At 41.7% G+C, this 27498-nt stretch overlaps 1 protein-coding gene and 1 long non-coding RNA gene across 3 annotated transcripts in view; one reads left to right on the top strand and one right to left on the bottom strand.

The window, feature by feature from the left end:
* Positions 1-6909: 6909 nt before the first annotated feature.
* Positions 6910-10407, top strand: LOC310827371. The gene is made up of 2 exons (XR_014556299.1): positions 6910-7821; positions 9355-10407. It is a non-coding gene; the product is annotated as an uncharacterized lncRNA (long non-coding RNA).
* A 2359-nt stretch (positions 10408-12766) lies between these two features.
* Positions 12767-27498, bottom strand: part of AGGF1 (angiogenic factor with G-patch and FHA domains 1) — a 34627-nt gene continuing 19895 nt past the window's right edge. For both annotated transcript variants that reach the window (XM_083703208.1, XM_083703207.1), the window contains exons 11-14: positions 24146-24228; positions 16520-16647; positions 15609-15708; positions 12767-13982 (exon numbers count right to left, since the gene is read on the bottom strand). In XM_083703208.1, the coding sequence (XP_083559334.1) occupies positions 13782-13982; positions 15609-15708; positions 16520-16647; positions 24146-24228 (512 nt within the window). In that variant the 3' untranslated portion in view covers positions 12767-13781. The remainder of the gene's footprint in view (positions 13983-15608; positions 15709-16519; positions 16648-24145; positions 24229-27498) is intronic.

The following is a 27498-nucleotide window of genomic DNA, read 5'->3' as shown; positions in this document are numbered from 1 at the left end:
GGATGACTTATAGAGAAGATGGCCATTAAAAAACCAAGCAATAATTTGATATAGCTGCAGTTTAGCATCAAAACCAAAGCAAGCTAAATTAAAAACAGCTTCACACTGCCATTCTTTCCAGCTATAAATTAGCCATTCTGTGTTTGTGCAAGAATTATAAGTGAAACAAAGACAAAACCCTGGGAGCATTTAACAGCTGTTCCCTAATGAAAATGTGATGAGCGAGGCTGGGAACAAAGGGGGAAATTGATGAATGCACAGATGTGGAGGCCTATCCCCCCCCCCCAAGTATTTTGGAAATCAAATGATATGTTGTGTAGGCACGGCTAGCTGGTAAAGACAAAAACATCTCTCTCTCTCTTTTAACAAAACAAAGACAACCAACTGCTTGCTCGCCTAGACTCAGCAAGTATCCTGCAACCTGGGAGCACCTGCTTTTCAGAGAGGCAGAAGAAGCACAAAAGAAGCACCCACAGCCATACCAAACATAAAAGGACATTCAACCTACATTTAAATCACACGACTCCCCCGCCAAAGAATCCTGGGATGTGTGGTTGGTTAAGGTTGCTGGGAATAGTAGCTCAGTGAAGTGCAACATACTGTACCCAGGATACTTTGGGGGAATGCCACATGCTTTCAAAGTATTGTGTGGCTGTGAAGGCAGGGGTGGGTTTAGGACTGTGTGAGCAGTGCCTATGCTCTAGGTCAGGGGTCAGCAACCTTTTTCAGCTGTGGGCCGGTCCACCATCCCTCAGACCATGTAGGGGGGGGATTATATTTTTTTGGGGGAAATGAATGAATTCCTATGCCCCACCAATAACCCAGAGATGCATTTTAAATAAAAGCACACATTCTACTCATGTAAAAACACCAGGCAGGCCCCACAAATAACCCAGAGATGCATTTTAAATAAAAGGACATATTCTACTCATGTAAAAACAGGCTGATTCACTGACCGTCCGAAGCCAGATTTAGAAGGTGACATGGGCCTTAGGTTGCCTACCCCTGTTCTAGGTGCTGAACCAAGGGGGCGCCTTCTCAAAGCCTGGTAAACAAGGCACTGGGTTTGGGGAAGGACACAGGAGGCTTTGACAGGGTGTTCGAATCCTCCCACCTCCTTCTCAAAGCCTAGTTAATGCTTTCCAAGCTGTGGGAAAGAGATGGAAGGGCTGCCAGAGCCTCCCACCTCCTTCGCCAAACCCCACACCTCTCTTGGTCTATGAAGTTCAATGCTATCTAGCTTGTCTCCTCCAGCACTGCTACCTGCTTGAAACCTTGGTGCCCTAGAGGACTTCTGTCTATAGCCAAGCTAGACAGTACTGAGCTACATAAACCAATGGTCCAATGCGTTATAAAGCAGTATCTGGAGATTTTGGGGATTGACCTCTAATAACGTATATTAATAAATACAAAGCAAGTGCTGTAGCACTGAGCTAGAGCATCTTCTAATCATGTTTAGTTCCATTAAGAATTAGTTGCCCTAGTTCTTAATTATTATTAATTATTATTTTACAATGTGAAGGAGGGCAGATGTAGTTATGTTGAATTTTACAATTCTCTATGAGGCTCTCAGATTCCTTGAGGGTGCTTAGAACCCTTCCTGGATCTCTATTTAATGATCAAATAAATTTTGTGAAGTGTGAACTGCAGGGATGGTTTCATCAGGTGGAAGGTAACAGTGTTAATATATGTAGCTCTAGCAACCCAGGCAGATAGGAATACAAAACATTTCTATTGTACCTTAACTGTGATAAAATGATTTACAATTCTGCACGTCCTGATTCCGTAAGGCTGAGCAGCAAATATCCGCACACTACAAATGGGAAATAGAGTCCTAGGCAGTGATTTCATGAGTGAACAAGTTTTTGTATGCCAAGGTCTAAAAGCATTTTGCAATTTGTGCACACATTATGCAAATTGTGTTGTTACAGCCAGAACAGGGTTTTTTTTTGCAGTAAACAGGTAAGTCTGTATGCATCCATTTCTAAAGACTTGAGGAGACTTACAGGAGAGATCTGATTGGCCATGTTCCCTAACATGTGCATGTTGAAGTAATTGATTTAAATATTTATAAACCACATTTTCATAAAATATCAGAACACAGTAGACTAAAAACACAGTAATGCAAAAAATAACAAGTCAACTGAATCAGTATAAGCTAGCTGACAAAGAACCTCAGGTTTGAAAAAGCCTGTCTGAATTATAAAGTCTTTAGATGACATCTTAAAACGATCAGTGATGGCTCCTACTGGCAAGGAGAACTTCTATTGGCAAGGAGTTCCACAGAGCGGGGCCTGCCATACTAGAGGTTTGGTGTCATGAACTGGTAGGATGATGGGGAGGAGGAAGAGAATCCCAGCGAGGGGTATAGCTGGGACTGGGATACACTGGGACAAGAAGGATGGGGAAGGAAGTACTCACAGGGTGCCAGAGGATGCTGAAGGGATGGAAGTCAATGCACAGGAATCAGAACAGCAGGACCCGTCACCAGAGCCAGAGGGGCCCCTCTCCTCACAAAGATGGCGGCTCTGAGGCCTAGGGAGCAGCAGGAGATACATTCTAGGAGGCTGAGAGAGGCAAGAACCCACAGCTCAGCTCCCTAGCTGGCCAGGTGGGGTTCACTAGCTTTGGGAGGAGGGATGTGATTCTTCAGCTGGAGCAGGCTCATAACAGGTGAGAGTCACAAGCCTCATCAAGCCCAGATGCCACAATCAGTATGCAAGGTATAAAAGGGAAGCAGAGCTGAGATGCTGTGTCTGTTCAGCTGGCCATGTTGATGGACCTCAGCTTGGATGCTCCTGGGTTTGACTCTGGACTGGCTATTCTGGCTGCCGGACTTCAGACTTGGCTACTTGGATTGACTCTGGACTGCAGTTCCTGAGCTTTGGACTTTGCTTGTGTGACTTGACCCCCCCAGACTTTACATAGTGACTTGCTGCCAGGTAGACCAGGGGTTCAAGGCACTCAGCCCCTTGTAAAGGCCATCTGAACCTTAGGTGCATGCAGCATGCAAGTCTGCCCTTCACCTATTCAATCCCCAGGTTCAATTCCTGACATCTGGTAGAAGAACTGCTGCCAGTCTGTGTGGACAATACTGAGCTAGGTTTGACACAGTATTGGGCAGCTTCTGTTGGAGTGGTGGCGGTGGTGCAGCAGAGAGGATCATAGCTCAGTGGCAGAGAATCTGCCTTGAATGCCAATGGTTTCAGGTTCCATCCCTGATATCTCCAGGCAGGACTGGAAAACTATGAGACTTTGCAGAGCCATTTATGATATACGGGTTTGAAGACTGCAAAAAGGTTGGCTTGTGGAAAGCAAAAGATTAGGCTGTTATTCTGGAGCATGAGTCTGTTTTGCATAAGTCTATATATAGATGAAAGAAAATCTGAAGTCTTTTTTCCAGTTTTTATGTTGAATAAAATGCTTGGTATTTGATGTTAACTTTTCATTTTTCTTTTTCAAGCTTCAATAAAAAACATTCATATTACAAAAGTTAGAAGGACCTAGCCAGTGAGGTTGAAGAGATGTGAGCTAGAGGAAAAGCAGCAAGCTGGAGAGAGAGTCGTTGGAGTACAGTTTGATTTCTGTTTGAATCCAAGGAGAAGCAAGACCTTTTTGGGGTGTTAATGCTGTGAAGCCCTCCATCATACGTGTCTGGAACCCCTGGAATCTCACACCACTCAGAGATGGAGGTGGCATGCAGCAGTATGTTTGCCATTATTGCTGTTGCTCCAGGAGAAGCATCCTGGCATGCAGCAGTTAGCAGCACTCGGTGGGGGGGGAAAGTGGAAATCAAGAGTATGGAGGGATGTGAAATTGGAAGGGAATTGGAAAACATGATCAGAGAAGCTAAATTAGAATAAATCATTCTCTTTTAAAGATTCAATTTCATAGCAAGTTGTCTTTAGTTTCGCAGAATGCACCAAAGTGCATGGAAAATAAGGAGCCTGAATCAATCTATGGGCAAGTACAACATTGTATGGAAGTCACTGAAATTGGACTAACATATTTAATTACAAAATGCTGAGTTCTCCCAACTATCTGAGAGTGTCAGGTATGACAGTGAGATTCCAAAACAGTGGGAACAGTGAAGGGGAAATGAAAATATAATTTATTTACACATCCTGCTTTTGGCTGCGCCATACCAATAAAAAAGCAGAGGATTCTCTGCAAAATTGGTTTTGTATGAATTAGCCTAGGAAGATTGAAACTTTTGCCCCTTGTTGACAAAGGTTTACTGCAGGGGTGAAAGTAATGCAGTACAAACTCGCCATACAAATTATGACCCTGGTCTGCTGGTTGTAGCGATGCAAAACTATTTTATTCAGTATGCGGTAGGCTTTGTGAAAGACTTGACATTTTTAACATGTGCAGTTTTTCACTGATTGTAAGTCTTTCTGAACCAGCAGAACCAACACATTATTGTATTGCTTCTTAATTGTGAATTGGAAAATTAGGGCAATTTGGAATTGGAAAATTGTCTGAAGTCCTAGAGTCTAATTGCCTGAAGTCTGCAATTAATCCAGAATGCGGCAGCTAGACTGGTGACTGGGAGTGGCCGCTGGGACCACATAACACCAGTTCTGAGAGAGCTGCATTGGCTCCCAGTACGTTTCCGAGCACGATTCAAAGTGTTGGTGCTGACCTGTAAAGCCCTAAACGGCCTCGGTCCTGTATACCTGAAGGAGCGTCTCCACCCCCATCGTTCAGCCCGGACACTGAGATCCAGCGCTGAGGGTCTTCTGGCGGTTCCCTCATTGCGAGAAGTAAGGTTACAGGGAACCAGATAGAGGGCCTTCTCGGTAGTGGCGCCCACCTTGTGGAACGCCCTCCCATCAGATGTCAAAGAGATAAACAACTACCTGACATTCAGAAGACATCTTAAGGCAGCCCTGTTCAGGGAAGTTTTTAATATTTAACGCTGTACTGTTTTTAACACTTGATTGGGAGCTGCCCAGAGTGGCTGGGGAAACTCAGCCAGATGGGTAGGGTATAAATAATACATTATTATTATTATTATTATTATGATGATGAGAGTAATCTCTTTTTGCATGTTCATTTTACTTGTATTTAGTAAACAAAGCTAGAAACTTTGAAACTGGCAAGTTTAATCATTATTAATAATAATTTTTATTATTCTTACCCTGCCCATGTTGTTAAAGATTGTTAAAGGCGGTGGGGGGGGGGGGGAGAGGTCTGACAGCAGACCATTCTCACAAGTGATAGATAACCAGTTGTGCTTGTTTGCCAGAGTAAGACATCAGCTGCCCATTGCTTGATCTTTAATTATCTGGGAGCAGCAGGAAAGGAAGAGGATTTCCATTGGGTGAGTGGAAGTCTGCTGGCTTGACACTGGATTTCACCATCCAGTTTTAAACAAGGATGCTGAACACTGATATTGAAGAAAGAGCAGCAGAGTTCCAAAGTAAACAATGCCCGTCCCAACCAAGCAACTCTGTGCCTCTCAGTATAAGGTGATTATGCCTACTGATATCATAGTTGCATCTAATGTTCTAGCTCCAAAGAGCCAACAAACTGGCAAATGTTTCTGTAATATACACAAACATTTCATGGCCTTTTAAACACATCAGAACAGAATGTTCTTCCGCAGGTAATTAATGTAATGTAGACAATGAAAGGATACGCTGTTGGAAACTGAAGATTTGGTTTTGATTTGTAGCTTGACGCCATGCTCCTTACAACATGAAATAAAAACATAATTTCCTCATGTGTAGGAAACTGTCCAGCAACCGGTTCCAGCCCTCCCTTCTGGATAACAGAGAATAGTCTGCTTCATCTCCTGACTATCAGCTTTTCAGATATTTGAAGATCACTATCATGTTTCTCTTTAATCTTCTCTTCTCCAGGCTATGTAAATAAGATCCCGCAGCCAGACCATACTTTAAGATCACCTTCAGAGGTCCTGCTCACAGATAAAACCAGTTAGACATGAGAAGCATGGTCTTCTTGCTTGTGGCTCCACTGTAATGGAACTTCCTTCTGAGTAGATTGCATTTGGTACTTTCATTACAAGCTTTCAAATGAGCCCTTAAAAACTATCCCTGAGGCTGTTTCTGGGCACCCAGAGCTGTTGATATAATTTACTGAAATCTTTGTTGCTGTTTCGGTCTGATGCAAAAGTGATGTCTCATAGTAATGTATGCTAATTTGATGTGCCTTTTTCTTTGGTTTGTGAAGGTATGGCCTTGAATGGCAGCCTTTAACTACATTAAACAAAATTACCTAAATTGTCAGTCAATGAAAACATAAACTTTCTGGCTAGAAGTTGCTCTCTAATTGTACATGACTTTTTGGAAATTAATTACATTTCTCAATGGAAGGATCCGTGAGTCAGTCCACCTAAAATGTCATGCATTTCAGACACAGAAAACTTCATGTAGATGGGCACATAAGAAAATTGCATAAACATCTGTTTCTCTGCAACTATTCTGTTGATTATTTTCATAATGAAAAATGTCAGGCACACTACTTTTGACTGTTTTATATATATTTGAGATATTTATGCATTACTCTGCAACTTCCTTCCTGGGGAAGCTAGACTGGCTCCCTCCTTGTTCTTATGCCAGCATGTGTCTTAAGACCTTTTTGTTCTAACAGGCTTTTGAGAATTGACTGCTTTTAATTAAAGGGCTGGTGCAGTGCTATTTTTATTGTAATTATTTGTAGGTTTTAACATATTTTATATTTGTATAGTTTTAATTCTATTAATGTTTACTTGTTTTTTTCTGATTCTTTTATTTATTTGTAAGCTGAGCTGCCTTGGGTCCCGCCAGGCAATATGGCAGGAAATAAAACAAATGTGTAAGTAAATACAGCAATAGTAGTAATAAGGTGCATAGTCCTTTATTGGCTACAGCAGGAGCAGAGCTCATTTGGCTTTCTGCATGTTACTATGCCACAACTCCCATCAGCCCTAGCAAACAAAGTCAGTGGCCAGCGATAATAAACAAAATTACTGTACTCTAATAATATCTGGAGGGCCAAGGATTCCCCACACCTTCTACTGCATGGATAGCTTGAAAATTTTGAGTGAGGACTGAAACCAGATGTGTGACCCTTGATGTTTGGTTTTCACACTTTTTTCCTATTCATAAGATGCACACCATAACCATGTTGTAAGTAGGGGGTGCAGCACAAATGCACACCCGCAGTTCGCGCAATACTGTGGTGTACTACAAACAGTGGGGCACAATCTTTCACAAAAATGAATTTCAAGATAGTATTTATGCAGGCAAAATCAGATGCATGAATTCTACATCTACCTTGACAGCAGGGCATATATGAAAGCTCTATCTGGGTTTCCCCGCCCCCAGAGTACTGCAAAATAATTTTGAACTGTTTCAAAGTGGGGAAAAGCACACGAGTTTTGAACGTCAATGAATTTTAGGGCGGAAACAGAAAAGAGCACGGCTTCTTTAAGAGAAAGCACGTGACGTTTTGCACCAAGATGGCTCTCTTGAGTCAGGGAAGGTGGAGGAATGCGCCGTGGCTTTGCTCCCCCGGACTTTCAAGCGAAGGCTCGCTTTGCATCAGATCTGAAAAGGGGCTGGAAGGAAAATGAGCTGGGTGGAATGGAGACATCGTTCAGCCTCTAACTGCTTCTAAATTGAGATATGGAAAGAGAAAGCAACTTGCAAGGCCGCCGTAGGATGAACCCGGACCAAGCTGAGACTGCCAACTGGAGGCTACAGAACGACGATAATCGTTGAATCCGAAAAGCAAGATTCTGCAACCATTTAGCAGTGAGCAGCGGCGCGCACTTTGCAGCGCAAACAAGCCAACGCATTTCTTTACTTCGAAGTAAGTCCTGTCGGAATTCAGTGGGATTTACTCCTAGGCCTTGGTGTGTAGGCCTTGGTGACCAGTACGTAGTTCTGTTTCGCTAGCAGATCATGAAACATCTTCCTTGCGCACGGTTGAATTGTTTGTTTTTTAATGTTAAAAACACGTTAGACTTGCGGAGTGAAAGTATGCCTCTGAACACGTGCAGAGTTACTTTTCCTTGCTATTTCTACTCCAGAGTGCTATGCATAGGTGGTCAGATTTTTGTTAGGGGGCGGACAGGACTTGTTTTTTTGGGGGGGCAGGACTTTTGTTAGGGGGGCAGAACCGACGTGATTGGTCAGTTCAGTATTCCTATAGTTTTGTTTGATGGGGGGGGAGCAGCTGCCCCCCTGCTACCCTTAGCTATGCCCATGCGGCGGTGTAACGTGAATAACTCGGGCTAGAACACTTCCGTGTCCTGTAATAGCTCCTGTTTCTCAAAGGTATGGGGCGGGGCGGAGCCACAGTCCGGAGCGTTTTCCCGCTTAAGTCCAATGTTGTCGCGTTACTGGGCGGCAGCAGCAGTAGAGGAAGACGCACCTTTGCTGCTGCTGCACGCCTCGCTCCATCAGTGCAGCAAGGTGAGGTATTGAGTGGCCTTGTAAGCGGTGAAAACTAAGCACCAGGTAAAACGAATACAATCAGTGTGCACTTCTGGTCCGTTTTCTAAGTGCTGGGGGTTAACACTGCTACCTGGACTTGTGACATTTTTATTACTGCACCCCCCCCTCAGGTAAGTGTTTTAGGATGGGATGTTGGAGGAGAAAGACTACTAGAAAAGAATCACTTTAAAGCCCATATGATGTTAGTAGTTTGCAAGTACCTGCTGCTAGTTTGTCAGCCCTCAGACAATGTGGGCTTCTCTTAAAGGGAGGTTTTTGCAGCAACGGCTTGCTACAAGCAAGGATTTTAGGGGAAAGGGGTTGGGGTTTGCTCTGGTTCTCCCTCCCGTATCCCAACCACAGTACGCAATCTAAAAATACTTGCTTTCATTGAAGGAATTTTCAAGTAAAGCAAACACACTTCTCTGTGGGAACATTACTAGGCTCTTTCTGGCTTATTATATCAAGAGGGCGAGGGTGGAGATTTTCCAAGGGTGGGAGTACCAAGCTTGTTAAGGTTGCGTTGGTTGCAGAAAAAGATTGAACCAAGACCTTGCTCTTGTCCTGGTTGCATAAATTTTATCAAATGCTTTCTTAAATGCGTGTGATTAAATGGCAAGTTACGGAGGTTTGAGAAAATAAGGCAGTTAAATGTACTGCATTTATTGGTTACAGCCTCCAAAATCAAAACTGCAAAAGCAAGTCCTGTTCCTTTGACCCGTGTAGGAACTCTATTGCTGGTTGCATATATCTTTCCCCCCAAAACCTAATGACTGCTTAAGGGAGTAGATTTTGTAGTTATGCAAAGCTCCCATTACAGTGTCTGTACAAGGAGCCTCAAACTATTTGTTTTTTAGACAAGTCATACCATAGGCAGTAATCCTTAAATGTTCTCTTTTCTTTATAGGTTGACTGAGAAGCTGTGAAAGTTGGATCCAGAGCTTTGACACACTAGAAATATGTTTCCATGCAAAGCAAAATGTGGACAACCCCCCCATTTATTTGAAACAGCCATGTCCAACAGGTAGATCGTGAACTACCGGAAGATTACTGGATGTCTGTGATAGATCACTGGTAGCTCAGTGGCTCCCCCCAAAGAAGCTCAACAAGTTTGGCTCCCCTCAAAAAAGCTCAAACCTTTGCCTTGAACCCCAAAGAAACGGGCTTTCCTCCTCCCTCAAAAAAGCTGAACAACTGTGAACTGAACCTCCCAAAATAGGGTAGATCACTGCCAGTCTTTAACTCTGTTAGTAGATCACAGTCTCTTGGGAGTTGGCCACCCCCGATTTAAAATATAGATGCTCTACCAATGGAACTATGTGAAAAACTTTTGAGGGTGAAACTACAATAGACCATGTGAATCCACTTGTGTTTCCCATAAAAGCTTTTAAGCAGCATGACTACTTAGAAATAATTTTATTCTCCTGCCTTTTTTTTAGCTACCTTGGATATGTGATAATGGTGGGCTAGAAAAATCGAAGATTTGTATTTTCATTTTTGTTCTGCTCATGCCTATGGCAATTACACAGGTGTACATGTTACCTTGTTTTGAGAACCATTCCCAGATTTCACAATGAAAGTTAGTCCAACACCCTCTTACTCAAAAGCTATTATAATCTTATCTACTTTAAGGTTGAGGATTGTTGGGAAGTTTGGGTGCAGTTCAGCAGAAGAGGGGTCCTGCATGGGTTAAGACAGTTAGGTACCTCCAGATTTCCAGACTATCCCTATACCTTTAACCTGTAACTCTTTTACTCTGTCAGGCATCATGATATTAGAATGATATTGTGAGATTACACTTCTCTCTGCCCTGAAATTAAGAGGTCATTCTGGAACTACCCTCCAAGAGATCAAAGGAGCCAACATGGCTTTGTTCTACTGTAGACTAGTTGGGTAGAAATATTCCTAGTTCTAGTCTAAGTATGTATTTCCTACAATAAACTACTTGGTTACTTTTTTTACAAACAAGCATCTCTGTGTGTGATTGCAAGTTAAAAGTCTGCTCTCTAACCAGGATTCACTCTTTTGAACACTGCCTTTGCATACTAAACTGGGACGCAGGTGGCGCTGTGGGTTAAAGCCTCAGCGCCTAGGACTTGCCGATCGAAAGGTTGGCGGTTCGAATCCCTGCGGCGGGGTGCGCTCCCGCTGCTCGGTCCCAGCGCCTGCCAACCTAGCAGTTCGAAAGCACCTCCGGGTGCAAGTAGATAAATAGGGACCGCTTACCAGCGGGAAGGTAAACGGCGTTTCCGTGTGCTGCTCTGGCTCGCCAGAGCAGCGATGTCACGCTGGCCACGTGACCCGGAAGTGTCTCCGGACAGCGCTGGCCCCTGGCCTCTTGAGTGAGATGGGCGCACAACCCCAGAGTCTGTGAAGACTGGCCCGTACGGGCAGGGGTACCTTTACCTTTACCTTTGCATACTAAAAGGGTTTCAGTAGGTAATTGGAACCAAATACCAAGATTTTGCTTGGTAACTGAATGCAGCTTCATCAGTGAACAATTTAAAATGAATCGCTGTGCATACTTGTATAAAAACCACGGTAGCTGCTGTAATAGGATGATGGCACTAAGAGTTAAAAAGTCCATCCTCATGTGACTCAAATGTTAAACATAAGTTGCAGTCCCCTCTAACAGTAAGTATCCTGATTATTTCAATAATTATGGACTGTGTTGTATCTAAAACATAAGAGGGATGGGAAGATGCAGTACAAATTTTAAGTAGTAGCATTGCAATTTTTCATATTGGCCCAAATCAGTTTCAAAATTACACCACGGCAACAATTTTGACTCAGCAATACATTGTTGCTCATGAGAGGGATAGCCAGGCAGCTGATTTCAAGGCACCGCCAACATTGCATGATCTCAGCCAATGATCTGAGTTGCCTCAGAGAAAACAGGCCAGCTGCCATCACTGCTGATCTAAGCACTACCGTCCCCTGGCACTGAGGAGGCGGAGGTGTTTTTCTCAGTCAACAGGAAAGCAGCAGCCAGTGGACAAACATCTTTGCTATGGAGGGACAGGCTGTGGCTTGAGGCACCCCCATCCCCTCCCACTCAAACCATGTGGTGGAGGTCACTCTCCCCTCCCCATCCCCATCCCCAATTTCAGACATCATGATATGTATATCACAGGGGTCAGCAACCTTTTTCAGCTTTGGGCCAGTCCACCATCCCTCAGACTATGTGGTGGGCCGGACTATATTTTGAAAAATAAATAAAAAATAAGCAAATTCTTATGCCCCACAAATAAGCCAGAGATGCATTTTAAATAAAAGGACACATTCTACTCATGTAAAAACACAATGATTCCTGGACCGTACGTGGGCCGGATTGAGAAGGCGATTGGGCCGCATCTGGCCCACAAGCCTTAGGTTGCCTACCCCTGATATATTGAAATATCGTGATGTTTAGCTGCTGGTATATCATGAAGTTGAAAACCAGACAGTGCTCAGCTCTATTAAGTAGTTAAAGGTAAAGGGACCCCTGACCATTAGGTCCAGTAGTGGCTGACTCTGGGGTTGCGGTGCCCATCTCGCTTTATTTGCCGAGGGAGCCGGCGTACAGCTTCCGGGTCATGTGGCCAGCATAACGAAGCTGCTTCTGGCGAACCAGAGCAGCACACAGAAGCGCTGTTTACCTTCCAGCTAGAGCAGTACCTATTTATCTACTTGCACTTTGATGTGCTTTCGAACTGCTAGGTTGGCAGCAGGGAGCTCACCCCGTCGCGGGGATTCGAACCGGCGACCTTCTGATCAGCAAGTTCTAGGCTCTGTAGCTTAGCCCACAGCGCCACCCAGCAGCATTTGGAAAGCTGATTATGGGTACAATGGGAGTGAGCCCAAGTGAATTTAGTGGGACTTATTCCTGCTCAGACACTGTTAGTATTGCAGCCCAAGACATTTCTGGTCAGTTAAACTGATAACTGCAATCCTTGTCAGTCTAAACTGGTTTTATAAGGGACGAACTGAAACAAGGATTAAGGCTTAGTCTCAGAACACTCCCCCCCACCCCACCAAGCTGTAGTTTAAAGTCACTGAATCTCATATTTTTAAAGTCACTGGAGTCCAGAATAGCAGAGGGGAGAGCCTACCATCGAGTAGTCAGTTTAATCGCTTCAGCATCTCATCTTTAAGTAAGAAATTATAACTGATTTGAGTAAGTTATGCTATGGTAAGGTATACACCTCTTCAGCTAATTGCCAGTTTGAATGGCTCTTGGAAATCAGATTGCTATACCCAGAAATACAAGAGATTTTTTAAAATGAAGTTTAACTGCCTTTTGCCTAGCACCTTCATGAATTAAAGTTTTACACCACAAATGTTGAAAGCACTGTTTTATTAACATTCAATAAATAAGTGTTCAACCTCCACCCTGCAACAAAAGAAAACCAAGATTCCTGGCCTAAACTCCATTGCCAGCAATGGATACAGAACAGGCCCAACAGGTTAATAAATAATGCTCGTCTGCCGAGATTCGAAGCCACTCCACTGATTTCAAAACGGCCTATTTCAGAGTGGCTTGAAGACTTACATAGTAATCAGATAGCAGTTTATATTTTAGGACCAATTTACACTTTAAGAATAATTATAGTACAGAACTCTTGGAATGCAGGTGGAAAAAATGCATGATTGAATATAGTTTTCTTGGAACTCAATGCACATTGAAAAATTAGGCTAGAATTGTATGCTAACCTTTCAAGGAGAATTCTTGAGTCCAGCCAGGAAATCTGCAATCAGTCACAATCCTCCCATATAAATTCTGTAGTAACAATTCTTAAAAGTGTATTACAGCTTTGAATATCATGGCAGTTTCTGAACATGCTACCTCAAGACTACAACAAGATTAATACTTAACCCTCAATAATGTCCTTCACAGAAGAAAATAAGGTTGTTAGAAAATCTTGGTTAATTTCATATAATAGTGAAGTGGTGAAGCATATCAATAATGCTCCCTCTTTTGCTACAAAAATTCTCAAAGGACTTTGACCATATACACAAGGCATTTTTTTTGCATCAGTTCACACATTTCTATGAGATCCATGAAGAGTCCAGGAATAGATTAATTAATATATCAATTCACTGACTAGATGGGTTAAAATGTCTTCCCTCATAAATTACCCACAAGTTCTGAAAGTTTAATATCAAAATCCATTCAACCAAGTCCTGGGCCAGTCACACGTTTTGTGTTTTAAAGAAAAATGAAAACATATAAACCAACCATGTATTGCAGATAACTAGCCAATACAGCAGTCTAAGAAATATACAAATAATCCAACTTCCATTTTAGCATAAAATAAAAATCTATTTAACCATGGTAACATTAAATGCTGAATGTCACTCTGCAGTTTCTCTAACCCAAGTCAGATCCTTTGGTGCATTTTTCTGTGTTTTAGGCTCCTGAAATTTTTCTGCAAATCTCTCTCTTGCTTTTTCCCAGTTCCTTCTGTTCTTGGTGCTGATGATCTGAACCTCTTCTGCAGATGTAGGAGTAGCTGAACCTAAGCCTGCATGCTTTCTGTGCAGCTGAAGTTTGATCTGCCAGACAATGAATTCTTATAAGCATAAATTCAACAAATAATATGCATTCAATAACTTTTAATATCTTGAAAAGCTGGAGAGAAGCACATAATGAGGAAACCTGAAAACTATGTTCTCATGCTAAAGCCACCATCTGTGTATGTGTGATGCAACTGACACTTTCAGCAAAGCTTACCCAAAAAAATAAAAACAGAACATTATATAAAAAATAAGTCTAAACCTTAAAGAACAGTGGGATTAACAGGTAACAATATCAATCACACTATTTTATTTTACTTCCAAATGCCCACTTATACAACAATTTTATTGACTGAAACAGCCAGTGACTTTTCTCTTACACAAACTGTAGTACCTTCAAATCTCAAAAGTATGTTTTTATTCAGGATAGCCATGAAAGAGTAGAAGAGGTCCAATAAATTATCTAGCTGAAGGTACATTTCACAAGCTAGGATATATACAGTGGTACCTTGGGTTAAGTACTTAATTCGTTCCGGAGGTCCGTTCTTAACCTGAAACTGTTCTTAACCTGAAGCACCACTTTAGCTAATGGGGCCTCCTGCTGCCGCCGTGCCGCCAGACCATGATTTCTGTTCTCATCCTGAAGCAAAGTTCTTAACCCGAGGTACTATTTCTGGGTTAGCGGAGTCTGTAACCTGAAGCCTATGTAACCTGAGGTACCACTGTACCTGCACCATAGTGACAGGTACTGGGGGGAAATTCCAATATTTTCGGAGTGGAATGGCTCCAAGAACTTAAGAGTCCTGCTGATCAGACCAGAGGCCTGTCAGTCCAGCATTCTGCTCTTACAATGACCAGCCAGATGCCTAAGGGAAGTCTACAAGATTGACCGGAAATAGCATGAAAGCAATGATAGTTTGTGGCATGTGTGAGTGTGTGTGTACACACACTAGGGGAAATTCCCCACCAGTGAACTCAAACTTCCCCACAAGTATAGTGCCCTTTGCAGTTCACTCAGCTTCTTTCTTTAATATGATGATATGGATTCTTTTGATGAAATATTAATTGCACATTTGAATGAATATCATAGAACAGGACGTAGCTAGAAAAAGCGTCTGTAAAACTTCCCTCATATCCAAGCTTTCCCATTGCTGGGTGTTTGTGCGTTGCCTACCTCCACTCAAGCCTGTTTCCTAAAACAAACAGTAGCAGCAACCCTCCTCCCTTCTCATCTAGCACAATTTGTAAGGAAAAAATCTACTTCCTGTTTGGGCTCACCTGAACTGAGTGAAGTGGTTCGCTGAAACAAGGCCAAATCACAAGACACATCTGAAATAGTAAGTGATGACCCCCCCCCATTTTACTATAATATGTCTCTATCATTCATTGTGCATTAATAAAATAGGTTCAATAATCAAAACATACATCCCGGAAAACAAAATAAAAAACCCATCAAAAACTACTAAAAGTAAGCAACCTCAGAAGTCCCACAAAGTTCAATGACACTTCAAATTGTGCATAGGATTGCAGTGTGAGTGTACTCCACAGCACAATGCTATTAATCAAGTATCATTTGTTTCAACAGGGTTTACTTCCAAGGAAGTGAAAATAGGATAGCAGCTTTAGTCTAAGCTTTGCGCAATTTATACATTGAAGTAGACCTACCGGATCCTTCATTCCGCCACCACTCTTTCCGAGCCCATCTCCTTTCTTCCATCCCATCTTCTCCAACATTTTGTGACCTTTGTTGCTATCACTAATTTCACTTTAAAAAACAAAACAAAAAACAAAACAGAACTTTTACATGGGAAGGAACTACTTATTTTTACATTTTGAGAGAAAACTGTTTCTCCTGCAGCCAAAATAAGTGAAGATACAGTGGCCTTACTACAAATTGCCATTTTTTTGAAATGGTTCAGTGAAATCTGCTTATCCATAGTTTATATCAGGACCTAAATATGTTTCTGCATGGTAGACTATTTACTAACAATATAATACTAGCAAACTCATACCTGGCATTTGCTCAAGAATGCAAAGAAACCAAAAAATCAGTGCCATTTTGAAATCGGAGGCCAAGATTAATGCAGTTTTTAAAAGGTTCAGTTCACTATCTTGATTCAAATGGCATCCAATTGTATTCACACACAGACAAGAACCTGCTCTTTGATCTCAGAAACCATAATGCAAAACCGTCACTATACTCATTTTAGTGTCTGCTAAAAAGGTGCTTATTTAGACAAGCCTACTCAGATGCATAGAAATTTGATGTAATTTTAAAATAGGGTTGTTAATTTTTCTTAATTTTGTTTTATCTTTTTGTAAATCACTTTGAGGCTTTTTTACAATCAAGTTGTGTATATTTTTAAGTCAGTAAATAAAGTTTGATTACAATTATTTTAAGAGGTGTTCAAATGCACAGTGAATAGATAAACAACTTTCAAAAAAAAGATAGTAAATGATATGTGGTTTAGAGGACTGGAAGTAAGCCATGTGAATAACTGCACTGCATGTGCGATAGGTTAACGCATTTCTAGAGATATATATACTTGCAGAAAACCAACCAACTAGCAACTTACACATGTACAGAGGCTGGAGCATCATCTCTGTGAAAGTTTCCTTCACTTCCAACTGTCTCACGGCGTTTTCCTGCTCTGTCTTTGTAGTTTGGGTTTTTTATAACTTTTTCATTTTCATATTCTGTATTCTTTAAAAACAAAAACAAAAACCAATCAACCCCATGTTTGGAAACTTATTTGTTTCCAAACAATACATTTAACAATAAGGCACAGGCAATGGGAAAAACAACTCATACACATTTTAGGTGCATATTAAATACACTCAGTTCCCAGCATATTATACTGTAGAGTTTGATGTAATTCTAGAAATATTCCATAGATTCCTTTAAAACCTTGCAGTATAGAAAAGGTGCAGATACGTGCAGTAAAAATGATTGGGACTTGAAACATCTTCCCTACAAGGTGAAATGACTAAGGGCTTCTTAACTGAGTGGGAAAAACGACAGCTAAGGGGGCAGGGGGACATGGTAGTGTTTTACAATATATATATTGAAAGTGAAGTGAGTTTTTCTTCCCCTTCCCCAATACTAGCAATCAGGCCATCCCATGGCATGACAAAAAAACCAGAACTATTTCACATAATGCACAATTTATTTTTCTAATTTGTTGCCACAAACTGGAGCAATGGATACTAGCTTAAATGTCTTTTATTTTTATTTTTTATAAATATTTTTATTAATTTTACAGAATAGAAGAAAAACAGATAAAAGAAAAAAGAACGTAAAGATTTCATAGATCTTTTGTCAAGACTACTGGACTTCCCCACATCCTCCAGACCTTGCATTATTTAAAATACAAACTTCAGCAATTTGTCATCTTGTTTCATAACTTATTGTAACTTTCAGTTTATCATGTTATCAAATTCAAAATGTTGTACACCAATTCTTATATATTTTAATCAAAACACAATAAAATTATTTCCTGATTCCACCTCAAACTTCTTATACCTTGGTTTTCATTTCACCTAATTGCTATTGCTGAGGTTAGAATTTCCTATAAAGCGCATTTTCTTAACATTCATACAACTTATAATGTTTTTGTAGATAGTCCTTAAATTTTTTCCAGTCCTCTTCCATTGCATCTTCTCCCAAGTCTCGGATTCTGCCAGTCATTTCAGCCAGTTCCATGTAGTCCATCAACTGCGTCTGCCCATTCCTCCAGAGTGGGTAAATCTTGTGTCTTCCAATATTTTGCAATGAGGATTCTTGCTGCTGTAGTGGCATACATAAAAAAGGTTCTATCCTTCTTTAACACGTTCTGGTCTACCATGCCCAGAAGAAAGGCCTCCGGTTTCTTAGGTAAGGTATACCTAAATACCTTTTTTAGCTCATTGTAAATCAACTCCCAGAAGGCCTTCACTTTCGGACATGTCCACCAGAGGTGAAAGAATGTCCCTTCCGCCTCCTTACACTTCCAACATTTATTATCAGACAGATGATATATCTTAGCAAGCTTGACTGGGGTCATGTACCACCGGTATATCATTTTCATAATATTTTCCTTCAAGGCACTGCATGCCGTGAATTTCATTACGGTGTTCCATAACTTTTCCCAGTCTTCAAACATAATGTTGTGCCCAATGTCCTGTGCCCACTTTATCATGGCGGATTTGACTGTCTCATCCTGTGTGTTCCATTTAAGCAGCAAGTTATACATTCTCGAAAGCAATTTATTTTTTGGTTCTAACAATTCTATCTCTAATTTCGATTTTTCCACCTGGAATCCCACCTTTTTGTCCACTTTAAAAACTTCCTGAATTTGGGCATAGTGCAACCAATCTCGCACCTTGTATTTTAATTTTTCCAAGCTCTGCAACCTCCAATTGTCTCCAATTTTTTCAATTATCTCCCAATATTTTGGCCAATAGGCCTCCATGTTAAGTCTCTTACGTGCCTTGGCCTCCACCGGTGAAAGCCACCGCGGGGTCTTACTCTCCAATAAGTCTTTGTATTTCATCCAGACCATAAAAATTGCTCTTCTGACAATATGGTTTTTAAACCGTTTGTGAACTTTAACCTTGTCATACCACAAATATGCATGCCACCCAAACGCGTTATCAAACCCTTCCAGATCTAGGACATCAGTGTTCTCCAGCAAAAACCAATCTTTCATCCAGCAGAAGGCTGCAGATTCATAATATAACCTCAAATCTGGCAGGGCAAATCCCCCTCTTTCTTTCGCATCAGTTAATATTTTAAACTTTATTCGGGGCTTTTTGCCCTGCCAAACAAACTTAGAAATATCCTTCTGCCACTTTCCAAAACATTCCACCTTGTCCACGATCTGTAGGGCCTGAAACAAAAATAACATTTTCGGCAATACATTCATCTTAATAGCTGCTATTCGGCCTAACAAGGAAAGTTTCAATCTTGACCAAGTTTCCATATCTCTTTTAATTTCGGACCAACATTTCTCGTAGTTATCTTTAAATAAATTCAAATTTTTGGAGGTCAGATATACCCCTAGGTATTTCACTTTTTTAACCACATTTAATTCTGTCTCTTTCTGGAACTCATCTATTTCTGTGGATGCCAAATTTTTTGCTAAAACCTTAGTCTTTTGCTTGTTCAGCTTAAATCCCGCCACTCGGCCAAAGTCAGAAATTATTTCTAAAACTCTTTTAGAACTAGAGACTGGCTCCTGTAATGTTAATACCAAGTCATCTGCAAATGCTTTCAATTTATATTGTTTCACTCCGACCTCGATTCCTTGTACCAACCGGTCCTTTCTAATCATGTTCAATAGCACCTCCAGGACTGAGATAAACAATAGAGGTGATAGGGGGCACCCCTGTCGTGTCCCTTTTTCTATTTTAAATTCCTCTGTCACCACATTGTTTACTATCAATTTAGCTTTTTGTTCTGAATAAATTGCTTCTATTCCATTTTCAAACCCCCGTCCCACTCCCATCCCTTCCAAATTTTTCTTCATGAACATCCAAGAAATGTTGTCAAAGGCTTTCTCCGCATCAATAAAGATTAACACCGCTCTAGTGTTGAGATTTGTTTGTAAAAGTTCCAAAATGTCAATGATGTTCCTTGTGTTGTCAAACAAATGCCTACCAGGGAGAAAGCCTGCCTGGTCCTTATGGATCACTTCATTAAGGACTTTTTAAAATCTACTTGCCAAAATGTCCGCAAAAATTTTGTAATCCACATTTAGGAGTGAGATGGGACGGTAGTTCTTAAGCTGGGTCTTTTCAGTTTCTAGTTTAGGTATCAATGTGATGAAAGCTTCTTTCCACGTTTCCGGTGCCTTCCTCCCCTCCATAATCTGGTTGCAGACCTCCAAGAGAGGTTGTATCAAATAGTCTTTCAAAACCTTATAATATTTGGAGGTAAGTCCATCGGGGCCTGGAGATTTGCCTAATTGAAGGTTCTGAATGGCACTTTCAATTTCTTGCTGTGTGATATTACTGTTCAGAATTGTTCTCATTTCCTGGGGTATTTTTTGTAATCCATTGGTTTTAACGAATTGATCCACCTCAAACTCTTTCTGCGGCCCTTGTGCATAAAGTTCTTTGAAGTATCTCTGGAAACACTTTCTAATTTCCTCGGGTTTCTGAACAATTCTCCCTTCAATCTCTAGATTTGTGACTGTATTTAATTTTTGTCTTTTTTTCAACTGCCATGCTAGCAGTTTCCCACACTTATTAGCTGATTCAAAAGATCTTTGTTTCATTTGTTTAATTTTCCATTCCACTTCTTGATTTATCAGTTTCGAATATTGTGCTTGGAAAAATTTCACTTCTCTCAGCACCTCCTTCGACTTAGGCCTAGATCTTAATTTTTTCTCTCCTTCTCTTATTTTCTCCAATATCTTCTCCTTCCTTTCATTCCAGAGTCTTTTCTTTATCGTATTTTCTTGTATTAGGAACCCTCTCATAACTGCTTTACTTGCGTCCCAGATTGTTCTTTTTTCTACCGTAGTGTTTAAATTTATCTCAAAATAGTCCTTTAAAGTTTTTTGGGCCTTCTTAACAATCTCCTGATCTCTTAATAAAGTGTCATTCATTTTCCATCTGAAGGATCCGGTTGTGTTTAATCTCAATTCCACTTTCAAGGCATTATGGTCGGAGCAGGTTTTTGGGCAGATTTCCACTTTTCTAGTCTTGGGTGCCAGTCCTTTAGATATCCAAATTTGGTCGATTTGTGTCCATGACAGATGAGCTTCAGAAAAGAAAGTTCCTTCTTTTCCTAGGGGGTTCTTAACTCTCCATATGTCAATCAAGTCCATATTGTCAGTCATTTCGAAAAAGGTTTTAGGTAGTCTGCCATCCTTCGTTATGTTTGCACTTTGCGACTTATCCATGTGTACAGACACAACTCCATTCATATCTCCCAACATAATAATGTTGTTGTAGTCTAGATAGTCCAGTAAAATCTCATGCAACTTCTTAAAAAATTCCGATTTTCCATCATTTGGTGCGTAGATTCCTAATATCAGAAATTTTTCTCCTTGTGTTTGAATTTCAATCGCCAGAATTCTGCCTTGTTCATCTTTAAATAAAAATTTTGGTGACAGGCTCTCCTTTGCATATATCACCACTCCTCTTTTCTTAACTTTATCCGAGGAAATAAATTCCTGGCCTAACCTTTTATTAATTAGCACTTTCCTATGGAGCCTTGTCACATGGGTTTCTTGCAGGCAAATAATATCCAATTGTTCTTTTTTCAAAATATGAAACACTTTTCTTCTTTTTTCCGGAGAATTTCCGCCATTTATATTCCAACTAAGTAGTTGCAGAGACATCCTGGATCAATTCGTAAATCTTACAATGGGGTGTCTTGATTTTCCTCCGATCCTGGTGGTGGTGGTACTGGTCTGGCTCCAGGTGTAGGTTCCGGTGGGGGCGGTGGCCAAGAAGCTGCTGCTCCTTTTTGGAGGTCTTCCCCGTTGTCGTGTAGGAACTTCTGCTGATCCTCTGGTGTTTTGATTCTTACCTTCCTTCCTTTGTATGTAAATGATAATCCTTGTGGAAACTCCCACCTGTAAGGGATTGCGTTGTATCTCAACAATTTCGTCAGTTCTAAATATGTGGCTCTAAGATCCAAAAGCGGTTTGGGTATGTCTCTGTAAATTTCAGCCTTTTTACCTTGTATCTCCAAAGATTTTTTAAAATGAAGGCCTAGTATCTTGTCTCTTTCTTCCTTTGATCTCAAAATGACCAAACAGTCTCTGGCCTTGTCTTTCTTTACCAATCTACCCAGTCTGAATGCCGTCACGATTTTAAAGTCTTTGTCTTCTTCTACTCCCCAGAATTTGGAAAATAAAAGTGTCAAAAATCCCTCCAAATTTCCTTCCTCCAATTCTGGGATGGCCCTCAGCCTGAGATTATTTTCCTTACTTTTCAGTTCCACCATTGACAGGTAGGCTTGCTGTTCCCCTACCCGTCTTTGCAGAGGCCTAACTTCTCCCTTAATCTCATCAACCTTTTTGTTCGCTTGCTCTGCTTTTTGATAGGCTTCCTCAGCTAGTTTATGATTTTCAGCTGTTGCTCCTTGCAAATTCTCAATTGCTTGAGTGTGCTGAGAAACCTTTTCAGTCAATTTACTAATGGAGGATGTTGCTTGGTCAATTTTTGTTGGTTCAAAATTGCTAATTGCTCCAAAATTTGTTTCAAAGCTGCTTCAGACCCTCCTGCTGCCATATCTTCTGGAGCAGGCTGTTCGACTTCCACCTCCTGTGCTGTCAGCACAGTTGGAACAGATGATCTACGTTGATGGGTTAAGGTTGTTTGGGTTAGTTGGGCAGATTTCTTTTCTTTTTCTTTAGCTTTAGCTGCTCTTGTTTTCCCTGTGCCGCTCATTCCCCAGCAGCCTCTGTTCAAGGTCAAATTGTCTTTTATTCCATGAGAAAGACAAATCCAGAGTGTAAACAATTAACCTCAGAAAGTCCAAACAAAGTGTAGTTCCCAGGCCCCTATGTCTCCACAATCCACTAGGGGGGGTGGCTCACAGTTTCAAGAAAGGAAAGAGTTTTTCCGCCATTAAAGTTCCTATATTCCCTGTGTTGAATCCTTATAGTTCCGAGACAAAAGGAAAGTTCCCAAAGCTTTCTATTTCTTAATGAATAGCCACAAGGTAGCAAGAAAAGTGGCAACAACAATGTTTAAGTGTTGAGACCTCGATACATGTAACAGTTTAGACTCTTGTAACAGTAACCCGCAGTTTGACAGCTCTCTTAAGCACTGGCAGCCCAACGGCTTGGTTGTCCCTTATAAATCCGAAAACAAAGGTAAAGCAAGAAAAAAGTTCCAAGAACAAATCCCACAGTTTTGAAAGTAACTTCTCCTTTATCCTTTAAATAAATCTTTAAATGCACAATAGTTCCACTTTTACGATCCCCTTTGATCTCCTCCGCATTCCACAGAGTCTTTGCTTTGATCTGTTTAGCAAGATCGGGAGGCGGACTTCCTGTTACTCGCCTCCCGTTTTCGGCCAAATTTCCAATTTTTAAATTTTAGATTCAGATTTTGGTACCCCTTACTCACGGGTATGTTACTGCCAATCCGATGTTTTCAAGAAGAAAGGTCGGCGCTCATCGGCAGCAGCTGCGCGGCTTTGCATCCACGGAAAGAGCGATGAACTCACAGTGCTGCTCCCCCTTTCACGTTCCGGAGCCCCTTACGGGGTCCCTTCTGCGCTTCTGGGGGGGCTTTGGGCACCCGCCGAGTCCCACGGCCACAGGCTCGCTCTGCCTGCGGTTTTTCTTGATGGGTCTCCGCTTTGCCGCAGCAGACGACCCTTTTCCGCGGAGCCCCTCTTCACAGCGCGAAGAGGACCGCCATTGCCGTTTCGCGTCGCCTCCGGAAGTCTAGCTTAAATGTCTTTTAAAAGGAATCAGACAAATACATGCTGGGTTTAAGAAACCTCTGGATTCTAATGCAAGTACACAGCAAGAGGCAGCTATTGCCTTTGGGCCCTGCCTTGAGAAGACAGTGCTGGACTAGATGGACCTTTGGCCTGATCTAACAGGGCTGCTCTTTTTTTTAAGCAGTTGTTTTATTAAAGGATTTTCATAGTTAATAAGGGTACGTATAATGTCTCTGTTTCCAATTCAGAGAGTCCTTTCTACAGGTCAGTTACATTTGGTGTGAGACACTGTTATTACAGACATTGTGACGCTGGGGGGAGGGGGGAGAATGGGGGTACTGTTTTTCATTCTTTTGCTTTTGGTGTCAGCATTATCTGTTTGTTTTTGTTGGTGGTGCGAATGGTTGGAGAGCCTAGATAATGGCTGGTTGCATTTAGTTGATTGCAATGAGTTTTGTTTGTGTGTGAGGGGGTAGTTATTCTTAAGTGTGCACATGAAGGACTGCTTTGAAATGCAGCTGTATGTTAGCAACCACAGTTTGGAAAGACCCTGCTTGCAGTCTAGAAGATTGAGTTGTCTTCTCTTTGACAGTGTCGTCCCTGGTACAACTGCTATAAAATTACCCTGAATACACAGGCTCAATGAATTCTACTCTTGTGTTTCATAAGACAATTCATTCCCATCTAACCAACGCTTGTAACTTCTACAACTAAGAATATGATGCAGAATACAGTACAAATATTTTTTAAAAACCTGTATGTCCCCAAATCCAGTAATTTATCAGACAACTTTTGTTAAAAAGGAACTTACCTGCAAGCCGTACTTAACACGAATTTGTTTTAATTCTTTTCTTCTAACCAATTCCTTCTCTTCTTTTGTCAGAACAGTGCAAACTGAAAGAGTACAAGAAGATGATCCAACTAAGTCAGTAGAGACCCATTGGCAGATGGGAATTCAACTAGAGGAATTTTTGTGCTATGCTAAGGCTAGTGTGCGAATTTACTTGTAGGCACTGTTGGTTTCTGCTTCCTTCACTGAGCAGCGAAGTGCTTGTCACAAGACAATGTTTACATTCCACAGTCAAATGCTGTTGGGTTTTCTCACGGGAAAGGAGACTGGATGTGACGTACACTGGTTTCCTGTTTTTCACTGTTCTTTGCAGTTCAGTGTGTTTCTCTCCGTGCTTTAGAGGAGAGAGGATGCCTTTCTCTGCTCCCGCAGAGGGAAGATGTTTTTCTGTAAATTACCAGCTTTGAAGTGTAAATAAAGTAATATAGAGCATGTTGGCACGTACTTTTCATCATTCCGCTGTGCACTGGACACTGCTTATCTCCAACATTTGGTTCCGGGCCCAGAAAAACGCAGTGTTTTGAGAATGGACTCCAGAAGTCGGGCTCCTGGCAAAGGAACAAAGGAGCAAAGAATTGGAGTGCCGGCAAAGGATCGGAATGCAGAGGGCCGGATCGGACGATATCTCTGCGCGTCAAGATGATTTGATGAGGTATGTGCTACAGCTCCGGGCAGCCTGCCAGCTTCTAATTAATGGCTTTATGGCTGGACTTTGAACTTTTATAGCCGGTTTTTGCCGTGGCACAGGCAAAAGGCTAGAAGCATAAATTTTTCCTATGCTGGGGGAAATCGAAAGTAAAGCAGCTGCAGCAGTGTCGCAGCATGAATTTAAGACAGCAGAGAGAACTTTCACTTTTGAACTTGCCTTTGGAATGCGGTTTGAAGCAGCTGCAGATAAGCAAAGCAGTTAAGCAGAAAGGCACAGGTTCACAAAGCAGAGGCTGTTTTTGAATTTGCTTTTGGATTGAAGCAGCTGTACACAGACGCAGCATGTATAAAGCAGCCTGATTTAAAGCAGCGAAGATGACGCTAAAGGCTAATGCCAAAGTCATGATGGCTAGCTGCAGAAGGCTGGATGAGGCAAGTGGGGAATTTGATGCCAATCAGCCAAATGCTCAACTCACAGTAGCCAGTGATACTGCCATGATTCTGAATGGAGCAGACCGCCAGGGTGATAGCTGCATGGGCAAGGGGGAGACTTCACAGACGTCATCCCATAGTGCAGTGGAACCACCAGATGGCGCCAAAGCTTTGAAGGCAGTGAAATGCTACACGTGTGGACGTCTAGGCCATATGAAGAGGGAATGCAGATATCCCAGGGCCAAGACAGAGCAGCGCAGCGAAAGCTCATCGCGTGGAAAAGGCCGAGGCAAAGGCAAAGGTCCGGTGTCCAGGACAACGCAGCACAAGGCAATGGTCTCACGCTTCACTCCAAAGGTTGCAGAGGTCCAGAAGACGTCTAGATCTTTCTTCGTTGTTGATTCGGCTGCAACGCATCACATGTGCAACGATAAGCGACTGTTCGTGTCTTTTACACCGCAGGAAGGTGCGATTCACCAGGCGGATGACCACACAATCCCCAGTAAAGGCTACGGAACTGTTGTTCTTCACAGTTTGGACTTATCGATACAGGATGTGCTTTATGTGCCAGATGCCAAGCATAATCTGCTCAGCGTTGGACAGCTGAATGAGCGGAAAATTGACGTTTCCTTTAAGAACAAAAGGTGCATCATCACAAAGAAAAATGATTATGTATTGCATGCTGAATATGTTGATCGTTTGTATGTTTTGTATTTTGATGATGTTGTGCAGGATGACACTTGTTGCATTGCAGGTTCTAACAAAAGTTTGCATGCAGAATGTATTCACGATTTTCATCGAAAATTTGGTCATTTGCATTTTGAGGCAGTATCTAAAATGCCTGCCTTGGTTGAAGGTATGACTATTAAACCCTGCAGGTACCACATGAAGTGCAAGGCATGCGCAGCAAACAAGGTAAAAATGGCTGCGAAAGGTAAGGTGTCTAGTAGGCAAGCTACAGAACCATACCAGGTTGTTCATGCTGATTTGGTTGGACCACTAGCGCCCTCTTTGGGTGGAAACAGGTACTTCATGGTTCTCATTGATGCATTTTCCAGGTATATTTATGTGTACAATCTCAAGCAGAAATCAGAGGCTTTTCCAAGGTTCAAGGAATTCTGTGCTTGGTTGGAAAATGTGCATGGTAAGAAGGTAAAGACTCTTTTCAGTGATCGCGGGGGAGAATTCACTTCTCAGCAGTTTGAAGCTTTTCTGACTGAGAAAGGAATTCAACACGATTTGTCTAGTCCTCGCTCGCCATGGCAGAATGGACTTGCGGAACGAGCAAATCAGACATTGCTTCAAGGGTTAAAAACCTTGCTGCATGATGCCAATCTTCCAGAGAGTTATTGGGCCGAAGCTCTCTCATGTTTCACTTACAGTTATAATCGCAGGTTATCTTCAGCGATTGGTTGTACCCCCTATGAGAAGATGTTTGGCAAGAAGCCATACATCAAACACATGAAAATTTTTGGTTCTGACATGTGGGTTCACTCACCACAAAACTCCAAGTTAGACAAGCGTGGATTGCATGGTATCTTTCTAGGTTATCAGAAAGGGTCTTACAGAATAATGATGACTGACTCTAAAACAATTAAGCTCACAAGAAGTGTTGAGTACAATGCCAAGTGGGGGGAGAATGTGGGAATTTTCCAATGTTATCCTGATGACAGTGATGAAACTGAGGATAGTCAAAAGCAACCGCAACAACCCACACCCACTGATGAAGGTTCTGATTCTGAGTCTGAAACTGAATCGGGTGATTCAGAGGATTTCAAGAGTGCGAAAGCCTCTATGCGACCCTCTGAAAGCTCTGATCAAGAATTGGAGGAACCATTGTTCACAATAGGTCACTTTTCTCCTAAGAAGGAAGAGGAGAGTGTTGAAGACTTAAGGCTAATTCGCAGGTCACAGAGAGCAACAAAAGGCAGACCTCCAAAGAGATTTGCTGATGAGTTTGCTAAGATAGCAGTAACAGCTGTTAAAAGCTCCAAGAAGGTGTTTGAACCTTCAAGTTTCCAAGAAATCCAGGATTTGGATTCAAAGGAAGCTGAGCCATGGTTAAATGCCATGAAGGCTGAGCTTGATTCCTTGGAAAGGAACAAAACATGGGACCTTGTTCCAGTAGTTCCAGGAATGAAACTGCTTGGAAGCAAATGGGTCTTCAAAGCGAAGACTGATCAAAATGGCAAGATAGTCAGACACAAAGCCAGATTGGTAGCCAGAGGTTTTGC

Source organism: Podarcis gaigeae (genome assembly GCF_964106915.1).
Source record: "Podarcis gaigeae genome assembly, chromosome: 11".
NCBI classification, from domain to species: Eukaryota; Metazoa; Chordata; class Lepidosauria; order Squamata; family Lacertidae; genus Podarcis; species Podarcis gaigeae.
The sequence above is the reverse complement of the archived record's forward strand: the minus strand, read 5'-3'. Positions and strand labels throughout refer to the sequence as shown.